The sequence below is a fragment of the Scyliorhinus canicula genome, chromosome 7 (assembly GCF_902713615.1).
Source record: "Scyliorhinus canicula chromosome 7, sScyCan1.1, whole genome shotgun sequence".
Classification (NCBI taxonomy): domain Eukaryota; kingdom Metazoa; phylum Chordata; class Chondrichthyes; order Carcharhiniformes; family Scyliorhinidae; genus Scyliorhinus; species Scyliorhinus canicula.
Genome location: NC_052152.1, coordinates 41,298,807 through 41,322,787, shown reverse-complemented (window position 1 = coordinate 41,322,787; position 23,981 = coordinate 41,298,807). Strand labels below are relative to the sequence as shown.

Here is a 23,981-nt window from a genome sequence, read left to right as displayed (position 1 = left end):
GAAGCAATGCATAGGGGCAACTCCACCTCCACGTGCCCAAGGCTCAGCCTGACGCAACTAAAAGTGGTACATAGAGCCCACTTAACAAGAACTCGTATGAGTAGGTTCTTCCCGGAGGTGGAGGATAGCTGTGAATGGTGCCAAGGAGGCCTGGCCAACCACATACACATGCTCTGGTCTTGCCCCAGTCTTGCGGGTACTGGACAGCCTTCTTTGAGGCAATGTCCAAAGTGGTGGATGAGGGTAGAGCCATGCCCAAAAGTGACGGCCTTCGGGGTATCAGACCAGCCAGATCTATTCCTGGGGAGGAGGGCGAACGCCGTTACTTTGCCTCCCTGATCGCCAGTCATAGAATCCTGTTCGGTTGGTGGTCAGCAGCTCCACCCAAAGCAGCAAACTGGCTGTCCGACGTCTCAGAATCTCTCCAAATGGAGAAAATCAAATTCGCCATCCGAGGATCAGACGACGGCTTCCACAGAACATGGGAGCCATTCACCCAATTGTTCCGGGACCTTTTTGTGGCCAACGAACACGCAGAAGAATAGCCAGGTAGCCAAGAATCAGGGGAAAGTAGCCGAGGCGGGGGAAGGGAGGGATAGACCGGGGGGGGGTAACAGCTAAACCTGAGAGAAAAGAAATGCAAACCACATGAGAAGGGGGGGCGGGGGGTGGGGAAGAGGGAGGAGACAGGGAACAATAAAAAGGAACCAGAGAGGTGGGGTGGATGGGGTGTTGGCAGGGGAATGACAGCCGGAAGGAGGGCACGGGAAACGATAACAAACTTGGCATCTACAGGAGCAGAGGACACGGGCGAAAGGCGGGACGAACGGTTGAAGCAGAGGTGAACGCGAGACGACAATGGCAGCGAAAACCGTCCAGGCGAAGCAAGCGACAACACCAACACCAGATCCATTCCCGTATTGCCCTCTGTAATTGTTTCTCCGGCACCCAAATGTATATGTACCCCCCCCTCCCCAAACAGAGGCCTACCTATGTGTTAAAAATAATATTGCTAATTGTACAGAGTTGCTGTTGTTGAGCTAGCACATAATACCCTACCAGTTATTTTATTCCAATTTTTTGGGTTTTTTTTGTATTGTGTTTTTGTGCATGTTCCCTTCTCTTCTACTTTGGGGTTCTCTAAACCCTGGCCCATAACAAGTGTGTTTATTTACTTTTTACACGGTCCTCAGATGAAATAATATTTGCAAAATGTAATTTGTATAAAATATGCACCAGCAATATATGCACCCTAGGGTAGAGGGGTCAATTACTAGGGGGCATAGGTTTAAGGTGCGAGGGGCAAGGTTTAGAGGAGATGTACGAGGCAAGTTTTTTTTTTACACAGCGGGTAGTGGGTGCCTGGAACTCGCTGCCGGAGGTAGTGGTGGAAGGAGGAACGATAGTGACATTTAAGGGGCATCTTGACAAATACATGAATAGGATGGGCATAGAGGGATACGGACCCAGGAAGTGTAGAAGATTTTAGTTTAGACGGGCGGCATGGTCGGCACGGGGTTGGAGGGCTGAAGGGCCTGTTCCTGTGCTGTACGTTTCTTTGTTCTTTGCATATATGTATATATATCTTATTCTGTGTACATAATGGTAAATATACTCTGTTCAAAAACCCAATAAAAAACATTTATTTAAAAAAATATGCAAATTGGATCACGTCTATTGAGGGCGGTATCCAGATCATGCGAGGCATAACGAGCATCGTAAATCGAGAGAGAGAGGCCTCTGGCAAGATGTACCAGCCTCTACACGTCCCGGGTCGGGCACGAGGCCGATAGATAGAGGCCACAAATGCCGTTTCTCTCTCCACAGATGCCACCATGCCCAAGTATTTCTTGATTTTAATATTTTTAATTTTAGATTGCCAACAGCGGTTGCATTTGGATTTTATATAAACTAAATGGTAGAATTTCAACAGCGTTCAGGAACAGCGAAAGCGGAGTTATGTGGACACCAACCTGTTTGATGGTAGACAAATTTTAAAAGTTGTTAAAAAGCTTTGGGATCCTTGGCTTTGTAAATCAGAGCGTTAAATACAAAAGCAAGGTTTGGACAGGTTGAGCATCCCTTTTCCAAAATGCTTGGGGTCGAGGGTGTATCAGATTGTGGAATTTTTCAGATTTCGGAATATAATGTGCATCTGCGGCCAGTTGGGACTCGCATGTGCTGCACGGGTTGGGAACTGCGCATGCGCTGCACGGGTTGGGAACTGCGCATGCGCTGCACGGGTAGGGAACTGCGCATGCGCTGCACGGGTAGGGAACTGCGCATGCGTTGCAGGGTTGGGAACTGCGCATGTGCGGCACGGGTTGGGAACTGCGCATGTGCGGCACGGGTTGGGAACTGCACATGTGCGGCACGGGTTGGGAACTGCACATGTGCGGCACGGGTTGGGAACTGCACATGTACGGCACGGGTTGGGAACTGCGCAAGCGCTGCATGGGTAGGAAACTGCGCATGTGCGGCACGGGTTGGGAACTGCACATGTGCGGCACGGGTTGGGAACTGCACATGTGCGGCACGGGTTGGGAACTGCACATGTGCGGCACGGGTTGGGAACTGCACATGTGCGGCACGGGTTGGGAACTGCACATGTGCGGCACGGGTTGGGAACTGCGCATGTGCGGCACGGGTTGGGAACTGCGCATGTGCTGCACGGGTTGGGAACTGCGCATGTGCTGCACGGGTTGGGAACTGCGCATGTGCGGCACGGGTTGGGAACTGCGCATGTGCGGCACGGGTTGGGAACTGCGCATGTGCTGCACGGGTTGGGAACTGCGCATGTGCTGCACGGGTTGGGAACTGCGCATGTGCTGCACTGGTTGGGAACTGCACATGTGCTGCATGGGTTAGGAACTGCGCATGTGCGGCACGAGTTGGGAACTGCGCATGTGCGGCACGGGTTGGAAACTGCGCATCGCCTAAGAACCTTCTCGGAGCCTTGTAGGATTTCCCGCTCATGATGTCACACAGCGCTTGAAAAAAAGTGTGGATTTTGGAATTTTTCAGTTTTCGGAATTTCAGGTAACGGATGCTCAATCTCTAATGCTAAACCTTTCCTATGCTTCAGTTGTGATATTGTGTTCCATTTCGGGCGTCAAACTTTAGGAATGCTAAAAAAGCCTGAGAGAAGTTGCATAAGAGATTAACTTGAACTGTACGAGGGATGAGGCGCTTTAGTTATGTGGAGAGACTGGAGAACTTGGAACAGAGGAGATTTGATGTAGGGGTTCAAAATCATGAACTGTTCCGATAAGGGTTTCCTGCAGCAAAAGAGTCAGTAACAAGAGGGCACAAATTTAACACAATTGGCAAAAAGAGATTATACAAGAATACATTAATTTACACAGCAAGTGTTGTGAATCGAAATGCAGTCTCCAAGGGTGGCAGAAGCAGATTCAGTAGTAACATTCAAAAGACAATTGGAGAAATACCTGAAAGGAAAAAAATAACAAGACTACAGAGGGAAAGAGAAAGGGAATGTGATTAATTGTATGGGTCTACCAAAGAGCCTGCGCAGGGACAATGAGTTGAATGGCCTCCCCTTGTGTTGTATCATTCTGTGATACTATAAATGGCACTGTGCACAATAGTGTATGAAAATATCATTATTTGTAACACATACCCAGACTACAACCTGCTAGTGCAACTGAAAGTTTGGTTTATCAACTGAATCTACATAAGCAGACAGGAGTGCAGTTCATCACTTTACACTACTTAGTTAGTTTCCCTGCTTTATGCACTATATACACACCATATATATTATTTTCAAACAAATACCATGTTCCCTGTAGATGGCCCAGCTGATAGCTAAAACTATACCCTTTCAAAATTGTTTTGTAGTCCTAGGTAGTGGATGAATTAAAGTGACAGGAACCCCTCTGTTTGTTTCGAGTCAGTTCCTGTACTGGCAATGTACAAAACTCACTGTATATTTTCTAATAGTATCATTGACACTCCTGGAGGGATTTTTTTTTTTTAAATCAAGAGGAAGGGGTAAAGATCTGCCTTCACTTGGTCCAGCCCTTGTACTCGTCATCAATTGAGGGGCAACATTGACAGAAAGAGTTGCATAGCCTATGCAACTCCATTTATGCAATAGGACAGATGTCAGAGGTAGGTTCTTTACTCAGAGAGTAGTAAGGGCGTGGAATGCCCTTCCTGCAACAGTAGTGGACTCGCCAACACTAAACGCATTCAAATGGTCATTGGATAAACATATGGACGATAAGGGAATAGTGTAGATGGGCTTCAGAGGGGTTTCACAGGTCGGCGTAATATCGAGGGCCGAAGGGCTTGTACTGCGCTGTAATGTTTTATGTTGTATGTTCTATTTGCCTAGATAAGACTAACCATTCTGGAGTGAGCAGTGTTAGGAAACATGGAAATAAGAGAGGGTTAAAATAGAGCTCCAGCACACAGTGCATTACAGGCAGAAAGGCCCTCTGTACAACAAAAAAAAACCCATCAAGATAAACACCCGCATCTTTATCATTGTATGGATGATGAGAGAACATTGCTAACCCAATGCGATCTTGGAAACGTGTTAAATGAGCTGAACAAAAATTGAAAACAAAGATGCCTGAATGATCGAGTCATCTTCATGCATGTCAATTGTAGAACTTTACCCAATGGTATGTATAGTATGATGTATAAAACAGTAAAACCTATGATCTATGGTGTGGCACAGTGGTTACTACTGCTGCTTCACAGCACCAGAGACGCGTGTTTGATTCCGACCTAAGTGACTCTGTGGAGTTTATACATTCTCCCAGTGTGCATGGGTTTCCTCCGGGTGCTCTGGTTTCCTCCCACAGTCCAAAGATGTGCAGGTTAGGTGGATTGGGCATACTAAATGCCCCTTAGTGTCCAAAGGTTAGGTAGGGTTATGGGGATATGGCAGGGTGCAGGCCTATGTAGGATGCTCTTTGAGGGTCAGCCAAATGGCCTCCTTCTGAACTGTAGGGATTCCATTGTTCTAAATTTGTTCATAGATTTATGTCCCAAAAGTTAAAATTTTAAAAAACTCTTTTAACCCTGATCCTCTTCCTCTCAGTTGGTCTGGAAGAAATATGAGCCACTGAGTTAAACACTGCAGTTGAGTCCCAGTGGTGTCATATACTGTATATTGCACAAAGGATCATACTAGCTTGAATGGGTGCCCTTGCCAACTGCTCAGCTGAGAAAGTTAAAATCCCATCAGCTCCTATGATTTAAATTCAGTGCTTTGGAGGCAGTTCAGAGGAGATTCACTAGGTTGATTCCAGAGACAAGAGGTTTGTCATATGAAGAGAGATTGAACAGTTTGAGCCTCTACTCTCTAGAGTTTAGAAAAATGGCGGGACATCAAATTGAGGTATACAAGGTGATAAACGGTATGGATAAAGTCAACGTAGAGCGGGTGTTTCCTCCTGTGAGCATTCTAGAACAAGAGGTAATTGTCTTAGGAAAAGAGGTAGCAAATTTAAAATTGAGTTGAGGAGAAACTACTCCCAAAGGGCTGTGTATTTGTGGGGTTCGCTACCCCAGAGTGAGGTGGATGCTGGGACAGAGAGTAAATTTAAGGAGGAGTTAGAAATATTTTTTATTGACAATGTGTTAAACAGTTATGGAGAACTGGCAGGCCGGTGGAGTTAAGGCAAGGATGAGGTTAGCCATGATCGAATGTCAGAGCAGACTCGATGGGCCAACTAATTCTGCTCCTGTATATATCTTATATTGCATAAAGGATCCCACTAGCTTTGAATGGGTGCACCTGCCAAGTGCTCAGCTGAGCAAGTTAAAATCCCATCAGCTCATATGATTTAAATCAACCAGTTCTCAGGCTGCCATATGGGGGTTGGAAAAAAAGAAAACTTGGGTGGCGCAGCTAAATAAATATTTACATATTTAAACTGCAATTTTAGTTGTCCACCCACCAGTTTCCACAAGACAGGGATGGTTAAATACTCTTAACTGTACAACTTGAAGGGAAGCACGGTGGTTAGCACTGCTGCCTCATGGCACCGAGGTCCCAGATTCAATTCAAGCTCTGGGTCATTGTCCATGTGGAGTTTGCACCTTCTCCCAGTGTTTCATAGGTTTTACCCCCACAACCCAAAGATGTACAAGGTAGGTGGATTGGCCATGCTAAATTGCCCCTTAATCGGAAAAAATGAATTGGGTACTCTAAATTTATTTTTAAAAAACTATACAACTTGCACATCGGAAGTGGATGAGTAAAGGTTCTTGCAACTTTGGAATTATCTTCTGAGAAATGTCAATTAAGAGTAAGGGCACCAGGCCATTGCTGCTTATCGTATATATGTATCATATTTGCAGTAGCAGATTTCTTAGCAGATCACCTCTGTCATTACACAGAACTAAGAATTTAGTTTACAGTGACTAGTTACTCCTATAAAACTACATGGTTAAGCTTGGGAAATATAAAGCATTTTCTCTTTGACTCATCTTACATTATGGAAGCGACAGCGATTAGAAACCCAAAACAATGTGTTAGCCCCGACAAGAGATCTGGAACCTATACAAAAAGGGTAAGCAACAGAATGTCTCCTTAACCAATCAGATAGTTAGGATCCAATTAGGGATCAGTAACTTGACAAAGTTTGAAATCCCAATAATCCACTAAGAGAATAAACCCACAAGATTCTACAGTTTTAAAAGAAATAAAATAAACTTTACTATGCAAAGTCAGAAAGTTTAAACAATCTATCTTATACTCCAACATTCAGAATTAATACGACGTAAATATGAATCAACAGGCAAACTGTATTCAAACATACACAAAGCACATTAAATGGCAGATGCAAACAAGGCAGATACCAGGGATTTTACGTCAACCTACCCATATGTCAGGGAACCACTGAGAGTCACAAAATCTAGGTAAACCTCAGGAGGGATTTCAACTCTTCACTTAAGAAGATTCAGTCTCTGAATTCCCTCAAAGTCACTCCAATTTAGACAGCATCAATGAGAATTCAATCTCTTCTCCTGAGACTGTGTTCATAAAGCTTCACTAAGCTGACACCGCGTTTCTCTGAACTGCTGTCTCCCACTGCAATTATCGATAAACGGCTCCCAGGGCTTCTCTGAGCTCTACCTGTTTGGCACGGAACCCGTCACCTTCTGCCATCTTCTCAACTTCCCAGGACATCTTGGAGCCCCAACTGCCTGGGGTTTACTAGCTAGCTCCCAGGACCTCGAAGAGTTGTAAACCACACAAGGTCCAACTGGAATCAACCCTTTTCCAATCACACATACAGATACATTGAAACCAGAGAACCTTCTTAAGCTCCATCCAACTCCAATGAATGCTTTTAAAATTATTTAGTTCTACATCCAAACAAATAGAGTGCACTGCTCTGCAAAGTAGTGTAGGCATCACATCTCTAATCCTCCAGCTCAGTAAGTAAGCCCACCTGCTGTTTAATGACTCCATCAGTTCCAACCTGACTCTATTGAACAAACATAGGTAACATTCTGAGCTACCATTTTCTTTTAGGTGTTCTGGCAATATCTAAAGACCAGCATTTTAGTTAACTTACCTCCACCACAACAATCCTGCCAGAATAAACTTTACCTCGAAAATATTATCAACCATGAACTAGATATTAATCACAAATTGCAGAACGATTCCTGAGACATGCACCAGGAATTGTAAATTAGAATATTTAATTCAATTTAAAATCACTTAAAAAAAAAACACAATAAAGAAAGGGAAAGAAAGATCGGATTATGAGGAAAATAAAAGGGATAGAACAAAAAAGTGAGTTAAGAAAAAAAACATTGGGCGGGATTTACCGGCTGTTCATGCCGGCGGGAAATTCCAGTTCCACACCGGTGCCGGGTTTCCCAGCGACGAGAGGTGTGTCAATGGCAAATTCCATTGACAATGGCAGGACCGGTCAATCCAGCTGTTGAGCCACCTCCGCTGCCTAAAAACACGCAGCGGGGTGGTCGGTTCCCGCCTATTATCTTAATTTTTTTTTTAAACCAACAATAATTAAAGCCTGGAGGAATGAGGCTGCATATTTTTAAAGTTAATTTACGGAAGGGCAGCACGGTGGCGCAGTAGGTTAGCCCTGCTGCCTCAAGCCGCCGAGGTCCCAGGTTCGATCCCGGCTTTGGGTCACTTTCCGTGTGGAGTTTGCACATTCTCCCAGTGTTTGCGTGGGTTTCACCCCCACAACCCAAAGATGTGCAGGGTAGGTGGTTTGGCCACGCTAAATTGTCCCTTAATTGGAAAAATTTAATTGGGTACTCTAAATTTATTTATTTTTTTTAAAGTTAATTTACGGTGTCAGGGGTGATATTTGGCAGTAATTCAGACTCATTACACCATTAAAAATTCAATTACACCGATATGTTCCTGGAAGGGAGCTTTGCGAGTTTGAGGAGCTTAGAGGAGAAATTTGGGCTGGTAAGGGGAAATGATTTTAGGTACCTACAGTTGCGGGACTTTGTTCGTAGACAGGTCCCATCTTTCCCACGACTCCCGCCAATGGGGATCTAAGACAGAATAGTCTCTAGGGGGGAAGAAGGGGAGGGTAGAGTCTCTGGTATTTATAAGGTGCTCATGAGGGAGGAAGGGTCCCAGACTGAGGAACTGAAACTTAAATGGGAGGAGGAGCTAGGCAGGGAAATGGAGGACGGGCTGTGGGCAGAGGCCCTGAGTAGGGTAAATTCGACCGTGACATGTGCCAGGCTCGGGCTGATTCAATTTAAGGTCGTTCACCGGGCCCATATGACGGTGGCTCGGATGAGCAAATTCTTTGGGATAGAGGACAAATGCGCTAGGTGCGCGGGAGGACCGGCGAACCACGTTCATATGTTTTGGGTATGCCCTAAGCTTAGGGGATACTGGGAGGGATTTGCGGGCGTCATGTCCCGGGTGCTAAAAACAAGGGTGGCGATGGGTCCAGTGGTGGCAATTTTTGGGGTTTCGGAAGACCTGGGAGTCAGGGGGAGAAAGAGGCCGATGTTTTGGCCTTTGCTTCCCTGATAGCCCGGCGATGAATACTATTGGCGTGGAGGGACTCAAAGCCCCCGAAGACTGAGTTGTGGCTTGCGGACATGTCGAGTTTCCTGGGTATGGAAAAAATTAAGTTTGCCTTGAGGGGACCTGTACAGGGGTTCGCCCGGAGGTGGCAACCATTTATTGACTTCTTTGCGGGAGAGTGAGCGTCAGCAGGGGGTTTGGGGGGGGGGGGGGGGGGGGGGGGGGGGTAGAGTAGAGTAGAGTAGGAGGGACAAAATGGTGGGTAGTACCAGTGGGAGAGGAGGGGGCTTGTGCAGTATGTTACGATTGAAGTATTGAAAGTACATAGATGTTAGCACATTTTTGCCTTTTTTGCTTTCTTTCTGTTGATGTCTGTAACTGTTTACAAAGCCAATAACTACCTCAATAAAATTGTTTGTTTAAAAAAAAATTCAATTACACTAAAATGGATAAGCATTAATCTTCTTCTGCAAGTTTAGTGGGTATCTAGTTGGCAACTACTCCAACTTCATCTATTTCAATGTTGAGTCTCAATGAAGCTTCTGGAAGAGGACAACTCAAACCAGCAACTTCTTGATTTTCCCATTTAGTTACACACGTGCAGCACCAAGTTGCCATCCAATTTACTCTTTAATAATCATGGGGACTGATCGTGGTGATGTTCCTGCCATATTTCAAAGTGGTTACAGCTAATCATCTGTTCAACCCTGATGAGTAAGTGAATCTGATGTGTCCAATAACATTAGTGGAGGGGATTCCTGCAGAATGCATTGGATACTGATAAAAATATTATTATAGATAAAATCCATTTGGTTTCTTTCCAGAGGAACTGAGTGCAAGGCTTATCAAAGTGGCCCTAGCAAGTTTATAAAAAGAATTTCCACTTGTCCTGGGGAGCAACCTATTGGAACTAGTAAATCCAAGTTTTGCAATGATGTAGTTCACTAATGTGCGATGTTCATTTCACGTCTTCCATAATTAAATTAAATGGAAACATTTAGGGATCCACAGAGAAATCCTTCAGTCACCAATTACTGTTGGTATTAATGCTGTAAAATAATACATATACCGTCAATTTTAAAATGGAGCACCTTGATTCAAGTCATCCGTCTTATATGTGTCAGGGTCCTTCCAGTTTGTTCCCGGTTTATTCTTTCTTCCATTCTTGCTGTTACATTTTTGATCCATGGATTATTTATGGTCATCGATTATAAGGCAGCCTGCCATTTTAATTCAAGATGTGGAGATGCCGGCGTTGGACTGGGGTGGGCACAGCAAGAAGTCTTACAACACCAGGTTAAAGTCCAACAGGTTTGTTTGGAGTCACTAGCTTTTGGAGCACAGCTCCGTCATCAGGTGAGTCTGCTGATGAAGGAGCTGCGCTCCGAAAGCTAGTGACTCCAAACAAACCTGTTGGACTTTAACCTGATTTGAATTCAAGCAGAAGGAAGCGATGGCCTCTCCCTTCAATTCAAACAGCAGGAACCAGGTGGCCAATGAATTGGCCCAAAGGGCTGTGCTTTGTCTGGTAATAGGTTATGATGGGATATTACTCCTCTGGAATGTCTTTCAGAGCCACGAGTTTCCATTTTAGTTTCACTTTTAGTTCTGGCAGGGGAGGGAACAGACCCAGCAAAATCCTCTCCAGAAAACAGCTGCCAGGCCTCTCCAAAAAAAATCCAGTGAACTCTCTCTCTCCCCAATTAGCCTGTGAATGGCGATTCACTGAAAACAGAACCTGAACCAACCGAGAGCAAAGTCTGATGAAACAGGACTCGGTCTCTCCAGGACAATTGTGAGTATAAGCTGCGTAACAAGTCTTGTGATTTTCCCAAGCTTACTGTGGAGAAAGCCTGCAAGGATCCCATCATCTGAAGCAAAGACTCTTTTCTCTTTCATTTTCCCCCTTTCCCCACCTCTGTGCTCGTGTCTTTGTGTGTGTAGAAGGTGGGGGGAGGCAAGTTACAGTAGGAGTTAGGCACTGATTAATATTTAACCAACTGTATCTGCTGCATGTTTCAACATTAATCTGGTTAAAAATAACAGGACATGCGTTTCAACCAACACACCTGTAATTATTGGGCAGCCAACGGCAAAGATTTTGGGCATTTTTATCAGAATTATTGGTTAATTCACATGTCTTGTGACTCTGGGACACGTGGGGCTGGAATTGACTAGCCCAGGGTGGCATAATGTATGCAAGTAATTGAGCTCATTTCACCAGCAATCACAAAATAAATATTACATTTGAATGCAGCTATGCTGGCTCACCTCCTTTGCCAGGTCAGTGTATTTCTGCTTCTCTTTTGGGTCTAAGACAGACCACCAGTCAGCCAGGATCTTGGTCGCACCACGGTTGTCGAGGCGCGGATGTTGCTGACGAACCAGAGAACGATGGCGTTTGCAAAACAAAAGAAATGCATTCATTGGTCTGCGAGCACGATGTTCAGAGGAGTCATCATCTTCTGTCTCATCTGCCTCGTGTTCAAGACCCTCTGTACTCATCAAAGTATCCTGTAGCAAGAATATAGAGATATCTGTGAATATATTTTACAAGGACAACGATGACCTCCACTGTGAAACAGACATCAATTTCCTATTGAAACCTTTGTTTGTTCATTGTTACATACAGGGGCACAGGAGATCTTTTAAAGAGCTATCCTCATGCTGCATTAAGTGTAGCTAATGTTTAAAAGGTTTTATATATGTACTAATTGATTTCCTTATTTGCCACAATTGTTTTGCTCTGTGAACTCATGCACAATCCAATATACTGATGATTATTTGAAGTAAAATTTTGAGTTGATTACTCAGCACACTAGTACAGTACTCCAAAGAAAAAATGCTGGAAAATCTCAGCAGATCTCAGCAGTCCAGTGATGTGTTAGGCAGGTTGGTTCGATGTGGACTGCACTCGATGCAGGGAAGTTAGAAACAGACGTCTAACACTGGAGAAGATCCAACACTGTTTTATTCAACTATAGAACTGCTATACATATTCAGCTGTGGGTCGACACTATACTGATCTGACTAGTGACCTTGTAGTAGCCTGACCAGAGTTACTAGCTACCGCATGGTGTTTGCACTTGCTAGCCCGTGGACTCAGACTGTCTCAGTAGCTGGGTCCCGAGAGAGCGGGAAAGCTAGTGCCCTCTGGCTTTATAGTGGTAGTGTCCTGTCTGGTGATTGGCTGTTCTGTGTTGTATGCTTACTGGTCATCCTTTGTGTCAATCACTGCCTGTCTGCATCTCATTATATACACGAGTGGATATTATGACATCTCCCCTTTTTTTTAGTTAAATAAATACTGAGGTATGTATACATACATACACACCTGACTATATCAAACGGTGCTTGAACAAACGTATATACATGGGAAGGTGTCGATAGTGCAGATACATGGCAAACAAAGCAATATTTACAAAGGTTAAATCGATGAATTCAGTCACAAAATTTACAAAAGTTCAGTCTACAGATTCAGTCTCTGTGGTGGGCGACGAATTCTTGTCGATCGCCACAGAGGTGGATCAGGAGCCGCCTGCACGTGGATAGGTGGGATCGCTGCCATCGCGGTGGTCGCGTGGGCCGGCAGGATCGCTGGCAGATCGGTGGCGTTGTGGTAGGGTACGTTCAGAGGAAGTATGATGGCCGGCAGAGCACTGCGGTCAGGTGGTGGGCGTGGAACTCTTCGCAATGCCCGTCTGTTGCGCCGTAGCAGGGAGCCATCAGCCATGTATACAAGGAAAGACCTTGGGGCAACTTGTTTGACAACAACAGCTGTGGCTGACCAGCAGCCCTCAGGCAACTGGACGCAAACATGATCGGCTGGAGCCAGCTCGGGTAGATCCGTGGCATGAGCATCATATGTGGCCTTCTGTTGGGCCCGGGACTGCTGCATTTTTTGTAAAAGCGTGAGGTGGTCAAGGTCTGGAACTTGGATGGCTGGAACTGTGGTCCTCAGACGGCGATTCATGAGCATCTGCACTGGAGACAACCCAGTGGACAGTGGGGTTGCCCTGTATGCCAGCATTGCCAGGTTGAAGTCGGAGCTAGAGTCTGCAACTTTACACAGCAACTGTTTGACAATATGGACCCCTTTCTCGGCCTTCCCGTTTGATTGCGGGTAGTGGGGACGGGAGGTAACGTGATGGAAGTTGTAGGACTGTGCAAAATCAGACCATTCCTGGCTGTAAAAGCATGGACCGTTGTCGCTCATTACCGTGAGCGGTATCCCGTGCCTGGCGAACGTTTCTTTCAGGCTTTGATGACCACCTTCAACGTGAGGTTGGACAGTTTCACCACATCTGGGTAACTGGAGAAGTAGTCGACCAGGAGTACATTGCCACGCCCCTTGGCGTGGAAAAGGTCTGCACCTACTTTGGACCACGGAGAGGTCACGATCTCGTGCTGTTGCAGTGTTTTCTTGGGTTGAGCCGGTTGAAACTTCTGACAGGTGGGGCAGTTGAGGACCGTGTTGACAATGTCCTGGTTAATGCCCGGCCAATAAACCGCCTCCCGCGCTCTGCATCAGCATTTCTCGACTCCAAGGTGACCCTCATGGAGTTGACCCAGCACCATAGCCTGCATGCTCTGAGGAATAACGATCCTGTGGAGTTTCAGAAGGATTCCCTCCACAACCGTCAGCTCATCTTTCACGTTGGGACATTGTCCCTTCTGCCAGCCATGGGTAAGGTGCTGCATCACACGCTGCAGTAGAGGATCCTTGGCTGTTTCCTCACAAATTTGGACCACCCGTTCGTCAGAGGCTGGGAGGTCGGTGGCACACAATTGCACATGCACTTCTATAGATCATAGAATTTACAGTGCAGAAGGCGGCCATTCGGCCCATCAAGTCTGCACCGGCTCCTGGAAAGAGCACCCTACCCAAGGTTAACACCTCCACCCTATCCCCATAACCCAGTAACCCCACCCAACACTAAGGGCTATTTTGGACATTAAGGGCAATTTATCATGTCCAATCCACCTAACTTGCACATCTTTGGACTGTGGGAGGAAACCGGAGCACCTGGAGGAAACCCACGCACACACAGGGAGGATGTGCAGACTCCGCACAGACAGTGACCCAAGCCGGAATCGAACCTGGGACCCTGTAGTTGTGAAGCAATTGTGCTATCCACAATGCTACCATGCTGCCCTATGTGGCAGATGAAGTCACCTTGTTCACACGGTGTGGAGATGGACCGGGATAGGGCATCTGCAATGATCAGCTCTGCCTGGCGTGTAGACAAGTTCGAAGTCATAGCGGCAGAGTCGAAGAAGAATTCGCTGTAACCGAGGTGTCATGTCATTTAAATCCTTCTGGATTATGTGGACTAGAGGCCTGTGGTCCGTTTCCACCGTGAATTTCGGCAGGCCGTAAACATAGTCATGAAACTTGACTATTCCTGTCAGGAGACCCAGACACTCCTTTTCTATCTGGGCATACCGTTGCTCAGTGGGCGTCATGGCCCTGGAGGCATATGCCACTGGAGCCCAGGACGAGGAGTCATCCCGCTGAAGGAGCACTGCCCCAATGCCGTCCTGGCTTGCATCAGTTGATATCTTGGTTTCCTTGGTTAGGTCAAAGGACGCTGAACTGGGGCTGTGGTGAGCTTTGCCTTCAGCTCACGCCATTCCGCTTCATGTGTGGGCAGCCACTGGAATTCCATTGACTTCTTGACAAGATGGCGGAGGGCCGTGGTGTGGGATGCCATATTGGGAATGAATTTCCAGAGAAAGTTGACCATCCCGCCTTCTTGTCCTCTGGGGTCTTCATGGCGTTGATCGCCAAGACCTTGTCAATGTCTGGCTGCACATCCTGCTGCGAGATGTGGTCACCTAGAAACTTAATATCCGATTGCTCAAATGAGCACTTGGCCCTGTTGAGCTGGAGACCATGTTCATGAATTCGCTGGAAGACCTGCTGGAGGCGTGCGATGTGTTCCTGGGGCATTGTGGACCAGATAATCATGTCGTCCACGTATACTCGCACCCCCTCGATGCCCTTCATCATCTGCTCCATGATGCGGTGAAACACTTCGGAGGCAGATATGATGCCGAAAGGCATGTGGTTGTAGCAGCAGTGACCGAACGGGATGTTGAACGTGCACAGCTTGCGACTGGACGCGTTCAGCTGTATTTGCCAAAAGCCCCGGTAGGCGTCCAGCTAAGTGAAGAATTTGGCATGAGCTATCTCACTGGTCAACTCTTCACGTTTCGGGATCGGGTTATGCTCCCGCATGATGTTGCAGTTTAGATCCTTAGGATCAATGCAAATGCGGAGTTCCCCGATGGCTTCTTTACGCAGACCAGGGAGCTGACCCAGTCTGTTGGCTATGTGATCTTCGAGATGATGCCCTGGTCTTGGAGGTCCTGTAACTGCTTTTTCAGACGATCCTTGAGGGGCGCCGGCACCCGGCATGGTGCATAAATTACAGGGGTGGTGTTCAGCTTGAGCAGGATTTTATATCGGTACGGGAGCGTGCCCATTCCATTGAATACGCTGTGGTATTGCAAATAATGTCGTCTATGTCGCTTGCAAATTTCCATCGGGCGAGGCTGTCTCTGGTGACGATGACATGGTGTGGACTCGCTGAACCAGGTTCAGGAGCTTGCAGGCGCGAGCACCGAGCAGAGATGCCCTGTCAGGCCTGACGATTTCAAACAATAATGTTGCCTTGATCGCCTTGTTGGGTACCCCTCATTGACACGAGACACTGACAGCTATGGCATTGCCATTGTAGTCAAGGAGCTGGCAGGCCGGTGGAAGAATGCTTGGTCGGGCCTGGATGGTGTCGAGATCGGATTGTGAGATGAGGTTCGCAGATGCGCCGGTGTCCAGTTTAAATCGGATGCGAGCCTTGTTAACTGCGAGGACAGCACACTACTCGTCGTCTGGATCCACACTGAGGATCGAGAGGCGTTTCACAGGTGTGGTGGAGGCCAGCTCATGTGTGGTTATGATGCCCACCCGATATGGAGACTTGAGGCAGTCAGCATCAGGGTCCGTTGGGCTGTCGGGATCGGAATCTGGCATGTCTTGCTGTATTGAGCAGACACTTCTGCGACGCAGCTGGGACCGTTGGCTGTTGAGCGGTGGAGCAGATCTGCAAAGGGCTGCGTAGTGGCCAAGCTTGCCACACTGGAGACATCGGCGTCCTTTTGCCGGACATTGCATCGGTCGTGGCGCGCATGCGCAGGGATCCAGGAAAAGTGCGCGAAACGGCCACTCTCCTCGATGCTCAGGCCTTGCATCTGTGCGATGGCCTGCACCCTTTCCACCTCGTGGGAGGCCAGCTTTGCAGTTTCTGCCGCCCTGATGTGGCAGTAACGATTCTTGGCATGCTCATGGACAACGCACGTCTCAATAGCGACAGAGTGGGTCAACTGTTTGCTTTTAAGGAGCTGCTGCCGCAGGGAGTCAGAGTGGACCCCGAAAACGATCTGATCCCGGATCATGGAATCAGCCGTTGAGTCATAGTTACATGACTGCGCTAGGATGCGGAGATGGGTCAAGAAGGAGTGAAAGGTTCATCCTTACCCTGAAGCCTCTGCTGGAAGATGTACCGTTCAAAGCTCTCATTCACCTCATTGTCGCAGTGGCTGTTGAACTTCAGCAGGACTGTTTTGAATTTTGTTTTGTCTTTGCCGTCGGTGAATGTAAGGAAGTTGTAGATACGGATGGCGTGATCCCCCGCAGTGGAGAGAAATAGCGCGATCTTCCTGGCATCGGATGCTGCCTCGAGGTCGGAGGCCTCGATGTACAAGAGGAACTTTTGCTTGAAGATTTTCCAGTTGGCGTCGAGGTAGCCGGAGATGCGGAGGAGGCTGGATGTTTTCCATTTCGCTGGATGGCTGCTTGCTGGTCAATGCTGATTTACTCGAGGTAGGTCCGTCAAGATCAGTATCACTCTGGTACCATGATGTGTTAGGCAGGTTGGTTCGATGTCGACTGCACTCGATGCAGGGAAGTTAGAAACAGATGTCTAACACTGGACAAGATCCAACACTGTTTTATTCAACTATAGAACTGATATACATATTCAGCTGTGGGTTGATAATATATTGATCTGACTGGTGACCTTGTAGTAGCCTGACCAGAGTTACTAGCTACCGCATGGTGTTTGCACTTGCTAGCCTGTGGACTCAGACTGTCTCAGTAGCTGGGTCCCGAAAGAGCGGGAAACCTACTGCCCTCTGGCTTTATAGTGGTAGTGTCCTGTCTGGTGATTGGCTGCTGTGTTGTATGCTTACTGGTCATCCTATGTGTCAATCACTGCCTATCTGCATCTCATTATATACATGAGTGGATATTATGACATCGAGATGACCCATTGTCCACAGTTACATGTTCCCTACTATGCATAGTAGGGAACGATTTAATGGCTGCATCGCGGCCAACGATGATCCGTGCGAGCCTATTAAGAGCGCGGGAGAGGCCCAAATCAGGAACTACATCTGGCGCCAGCTGGTTTGCAATCTAACTGGCTGCTCCAACTGGCGGTTCCGGACCCTGCCTAGATGTGGTGAGATACCAATATTCATCATTTAAAACCAATCCCCATCTCATTAACGAGATGGATGCCTTATCTAACGGCATCCTGCGATCTAACTGGCTCCCCAGCAAGAGATCACGCAAACACTGGTCCACACAAAAATGGACCAGGCGGAACTGTACCTGGGGGGTCTTACAGGCCATTGGAGGCCTCTGGGTGATCAGGGTAGGGTGGCACTCTGGCTCTTCCACTGGCACCCAGGCACCTTCGCACTTCCAGGCTGCCATAGAAAGGGTGCCAGGGTGCTACTGCCAAAGGCCAGGGCTAGAAGGAGGGGGAGGGGGGCAAGCACATATAAGGCAGGAAATGAGGGGATTATGGAAGGTGGGGGCCTGAAAGGATGCGTGGGAGGACTTGAAAAAGGGGGTCTCCTCAGCGACCCCATCGCGGGGTATCCTCAATAAGAGTGGGGTAATGCCCATGTGAACGGGTGATGACATTGCCCATGGGTGGTGCCTAAATTATAGTAGCCCAAAGGGTGCCCCGATCTCTAAGTGAGCTTGTGGGTCCACCCCCATCTATGGGCAATGTCACCCCCTGCACACATGGGTACTATCTCACACCACCCAAGTGAGAACACCCCACTATGGGGTCCCTCCTCTTCAGTAACCCCCCCCCCCCCCCCCCACCTCCCAAGCCACCTTACAGGCCCCTCCACTTCCAGGACTCCCACCATTAGAACCCCAACCTCGAGGCACCTACTTACCTTCCCTGAACACCCCCACCCTTCAAACCCCCCACCACTCTCCTTTCATGGGCATGGCCCACCTCGGGCCTGGACCCTTTGCAGTGCCACCCTGGCACCTGTGCACCCTTGCACTGCCACCCTCCCACCCGGTCAGTGCTTCTGCTGACATGGCAGTGCCACCCAGGCACCTTGACAGTGCCAGGGTGGTAGTGCCAAGGTGCCAGCTGGGCAGTGCAAAAGTTCCCACATTCCAGAGGGAGGGCCAGGTAGCCACCCTGCACTGACACTGACCACCCCGGGTTCTTCAATACCCTGAGTGCCATTCCGTTTGTGTGGACCAGTGTCGAATGGCACTCGGCTGTGGCCTGGGGAGGCTGGTGGATCCTGTGAGGCCAATGAATTCTGGGAAGTTTGCCGAGGTCGGTTTAAAACCGGCTTTGGCGCGCGCCGTTTGGTCCCACCCCTTGTGAGTGGGATCCTGACTCGGACGCCTCGTGGGACTTGGGCGAATCCGACAAGGCGTGCAGACTTCCGGGAAGCCTTCGAGAGTGCTCACCCGGCATTCACCGGCCGCACCGCACCGGAGCGAGAGCGTAATGCAGCTGGTGGATTGCACCCTAAGTGTGGGCTAGCTTGGTGAGAAATTCCCTAGGGTGCAAAAAAGTGACGAAGTGTGGTTAGATTTTGGTGGGGAAGTCGCTGACAGAGCCAAGGAGAAACTCCCAGCAAAACATGTATAAAATGACACTTAGAAACTCTTACGTTAAATCGTGCCACTAATTGTTGATACACCATCAATAACACACGATGAGTGATGAACGTAACTGAGGCTTTAATACACTAAACAGCAAGCCTCCTGCCTCTGGACACGAACTGGGTCGGAGGCGGAGCCTTGCCACCTTTATACATAAGCCCGAAGGGAGGAGCCACAGGCGGAGCCAGCCTGGACAAGCCCAGGCATGCACAATACAATACAATGCATATAATACAATTGTGGTAAACCACGGTATTGTAAGGATGAAGATGTCAGAATGTTTGGCAGCCTTCTGGAGTTCCTTAAACATGGCGGACAATCAATTTGTAAACTGCTGCAATCGCTAGGAGGAAACATTCAAAGCACTGTGCACAGCCATTGTTGTCCTTTCGTGTATACGCAAAAGCATAGCCCACGGCTGTAATGCTGTGTCAGGTGTCTATTTTGATCCATCTGCGGACTGGCACCTAACCTCTCCTCTACACTGGCATGAAATAGTGTCATACATTCTATTACCAAATTAAGTGTCGTTTTATTGGAATACAGGAATTGCATATTACACTATTAAGCTCAGGATTTGAATGCCAGCCAGAAATGGGTCTCTGTTGGTTTCCCGGCTTCACCTGTGAGAGTGGTTTATGAGTCGGACCAAGTTGTGGGAGTATGCCAATTCAACTGACTAATGGTTTAGAGAAAGCCTGCTCCATGATTTTGGCTTGTGGCATAATTGGAATACAAAATCTGCTAAAACCGCCTGCAGCTTGACATAAAAGGGTATAATCATGACAGAATATTGTTCACAATATTGAGAGGAATACATGAATAACATTCCTTTGGAGGCTTGAATTGTAGGTGCTGGAGAAAGTTGGACTGAAACACATTATTAAAGAACTAAAGATTGCCAAATCCCAGCTTCCTGGTACCCAGCACTTGCTGGAATTAGGATCAGGGCAATGATGTGTATATTCCTTACACAGGTTCCTTCTGGAGCTCGTTAAACATGGTGGACACCCAATTTGTAAACTACTGCAATCGCTGGGAGGAATCATTCGAAGCACTGTGCACAACTACTGTTGTCCTTCAGTGCAAAAGCACAAACAAATGCTAAAGTGTCCAGACCACAGTGTTCCTCAGAAGCAAGAGCTAGGCAGCCAGCATTTCTTTTTTAACAAACCAGGGGTACTGTGAATGACTCAGTTGGCTTGTGCCTACATCAGAGAAACCAACAAGTCCGAGCCTTCCCTTTGGGGAGGCTCTGGAAATCCTGAAACAACGTGAAGTGGGTGCAAATCCGATATATGAGGACAGAGGGAACAGGAATACCAGAGCCAGTGAGTTCAGTTTCTCGTATGTTCCATTTTACAAACCATGCTATGGCCAAGGAGAGAATACAGATGATCAGACCATATCGGAGAAGTTATAGTTACAGGACGGACTGGAGAAACTAGGATTCTTTGCCCTGGAACAGAGAAGTGATAAGAGGAGAGCTGATAAAATTATTGAGGATTTTTCGATAAGGTAAACAGGGAAACGCTCCTTCTATTTTTAATAACTAGAAGAAACAAATCTGTATCAAGAGAACAAGCGAGAGGTTAGGATGTCTTTCTGCAGAAGATCCTTAGGGTGTGGAATGCCCTGCTAGAAACATTAGTGAAAATGGCCTTGTCCTTTTCTGTAAAAATCTCTGATTCTAAATCAAAGAAAGTAGAAAACTGACAGGATATAGAATCGAAAGGTGAGTGGCCAGAGGAAATTACAAATCGTAAAGGCTCGGTCTGAGACGGCTTTGGAATCGACTCTGGTCATGGCGAGGTACAGTTGGATGGTTCAACAATGATTGTTGACCCCTGTTTGAGGTTGATGTCACAGAACGATTGCATGTAGAAGATAAGCAGGGAGAGTTCAAGGGTGAAACCTGTGGGGGGGGGGATGCAGAAGCCATTGAAGGAGGTGAAAATGGCAAGATTGGGAGAGGAAGGAATGAACCCAGAAAATTAATAATTTGGAATATGCAGAGAAGAACTGAATAGCTGACAGTGTCAAAAGTGGCGAACAGGTCACACAGGAGAACAAGGGTAAAGAAATAATATTTTCATGTTTAACGGAGTTGAAATTGCTTTCAGTATTTATGACATACTGTGCGACTGCAATCATTGTTAAAATCCTTAAACAACTGTCAATCAACATAGGAACAGGAGTAGGCCAATCAGTTCCCAAGTTTAAAAATAGCACTAGCCTACAATACAAATTCCCATTTCTACCTTATCAATATCTTCATCTTCCTCATCCTCCTCCTCCTCCTCAGAGAAGTCCAGCATCTTTTTGGCAAGCAGAGGATGCCACTGAAGACACTTCCGCTTTGGTCTTTTTCCAGTTCCATCGCCATCTGCTGAGTGGTCTTTATTTCTGCTGCTGGCTTTCATGGTGCTGTGCTGCATAACACAAATAGAAACAGCACATGATTAGCAACTCGGGATGTCATGGTACAACAGGACTGAGGTAGCGGACACATCTAACCCCAGGTATGGATACTAATCTTCAAATTACAGAAATATGAGCAACTGTGATACAGCTCATTGTTACAAGGATTCATAATATTTTTGAGGCAACTGTGAAAGCAACAGCTCCCTCTAGTGAACTGCTGCCAGCCAGTCAGGAGCATAAGGGAGCGGCACTCACAGCACTTGCTCACTTGCTGCAGAGATTCTTAAAGGGGAAGTGTCCTCCAACATGACAAGTCCCTACATACTGTCTGGATGGTTAATAGAAGCACCTGCTGGTAGCAGCTGGATTAGTTCATTTATATAACTGCTTTTAAAATTAATTCCCAAGCTTGTGAATTTTTGAACTGTTGTTTTTTGTGAACTAACAATATTGGCTCTGTAATCAACAATGTGCATTGATAGAACACCCTCAAAGCAGAAAAACTCCCAGTGGGTTTTCCACAGGTGGGGGGGTGGGGTGGAGTGCAGGAAACAAAAATAAAAGGAATGAAGGAGCAGAGAGGAAGGTTTTAAAAGGTGGAGTGGCAGACGGGTTCGGGGAGGGATATCGTGAGTTGAGCTAAGTCACCTGAAGATTCTGCCAACAATTGTGGGGTAAAGGGAATGGATTAATGTGGAGAAGGCCAGGACAGGAGGGCTAAAGAATTAATCAGAAGATACCAGGCTGGATGAGGTCAGAGAGAAAAAGTGCGGCAAGGTGATGGAAGGATGAGGACTTTGAATTCAATGAATTGGGGGACATAAAGTCGGTGCAACCCGGCAAGAATGAGGTGATATCTGAGCTGGATTTAGAGTGTGAAAGGATTTAGAGCAGTAGAATACTGGTAAATGAGTTCTGAGCAAATTAGAGCTGAACGGAATTGAACCGGTGGCCAGCAGAGAGGACAAAGGGGCTGGATTTTCAAACACCTGAGAAGGCATAGTCAGGTGTGTGTGTGTTTGAAAAATAGCGTTCCTGGGTGGTGCATCAGTCTTCTGATGCCTCGACAATATGCACCTTCAAAGCGAGATGGGAGAAAAGGCGAGTGTGCAGCAGGAGGTAGACCCGGCAGCCCGCTTGCCTCAACTACCTGTTTAGCTCAGTGAAGAACATGTCAACGGGCTGGGGAGGACCAGGAGATTTTCAAAGAGGTTCAGTGTGAAGAGCAAACAATCTGGAGTAAGTCAATGCACATCTCTTGGAGGCACTGTGGAGAACCATAATGTGAATCATAGAATTTACAGTGCCGGAGGAGGCCATTCGGCCCATCGAGTCTACACCGGCCCTTGAAAAGAGCACCCCACACCTCCACCCCATCCCCCAGTAGCCCCACCTAACCTTTTTGGACACGAAGGGCAATTTAACACGGCCAATTCACCTAACCTGCACATCTTTGGACTGTGGGAGGAAACCGGAGCACCCGGAGAAAACCCACACAGACACGGGGAGAACGTGGAGACTTCGGACAGACAGTGACCCAAGCCGGAATCGAATCTAGGACCCTGGAGCTGTGAAGTTACTGTGATAACCATTGTGCTACCGTGCTGCCCTGAAACTGATGGCGAATTTAACAGTTGCCCAGAAAAAAGGGGCTGCTTGAACAGAGCGGGTGAAGTATCTTGTGACTGACTGGTCACTTGGCTGCAGAGTGAGGCTTCTGGGTCTCTGCTCGCCTGCCTGTTCCATTTTGCGCAGCAATGACAAGCCCAGTCATAGCTGCTGCCTGCCTTTACGCATTGTACCACAAAGCAGTTCCTACCTCCAGGCAAATTCACTATTTGGGCACCAAGCTCGCTTCTGGCCCATTAGGGGCATTGCACATTAAAATAACACTGGGACATAGACTTGTGGAGGACTGGGACCTGGAAATAATCGTGTCAGATTCCCAACCCAGATTGGAAATTCAGCCCTAGATATGCGTGCGGCAATTATGGAACTTCAGTGTTAATTGCCCCTATCTTCACTGGAAGTGTTTCCCGTCCTATCATCATGGGTACAATCGCTTCCTCAGAGACAATTAGAAAAGGTCCATCATCCCATTTCTTCCACAGCACCTTGCAGAAACCACCCCATCGCTGATTCTACTCCACCTATTTACCCGACATTGTACTCCAGATATAATCCCATCCTCTCTTGTCCACAGAATCTCAGGAACTGGTAGACTGAATTTTACACCATCATACTGACCAAAACAGCAGAGGAGTAAAGGGAAGTGTAGCCTGAGTCAACAGTGCACATGTTGGGGCAGCAACAGCAAGATTGCTCTCATGATGTTGAGAAGAGGACAAAGGCCAGTTAGTGGTGAACTCAACCTCCCTCCTGCCCTGATACAGAAACCCTTTGTGAGATACTTTATTGAAACCTTGAGGGTAATTGCCTTCTGCTGCTAGAACTGACAGCACAAGCAGATTTTAAAGCCTTGTGGTAATTAGGCCCAATCCAGAAAGTGGGGCAGGTTCAAGGCAGGGTTGAGGCAGCAAGTGGAAG

At 47.3% G+C, this 23,981-nt stretch overlaps 1 protein-coding gene across 15 annotated transcripts in view; it reads right to left on the bottom strand.

Annotated features, from left to right (window-relative positions):
* LOC119968893 (HMG box transcription factor BBX) overlaps positions 1-23,981 on the bottom strand; it is a 267,812-nt gene that overhangs the window by 74,939 nt on the left and 168,892 nt on the right. For all 15 annotated transcript variants that reach the window (XR_005461264.1, XR_005461263.1, XM_038801847.1 and 12 more), the window contains 2 exons: positions 21,272-21,442; positions 11,285-11,527 (listed from right to left, as the gene is read on the bottom strand). Coding sequence is in view for 13 of the 15 variants with exons in the window: in XM_038801847.1 (XP_038657775.1) it covers positions 11,285-11,527; positions 21,272-21,433 (405 nt within the window). In the remaining 2 variants the exon portion in view is untranslated. The remainder of the gene's footprint in view (positions 1-11,284; positions 11,528-21,271; positions 21,443-23,981) is intronic.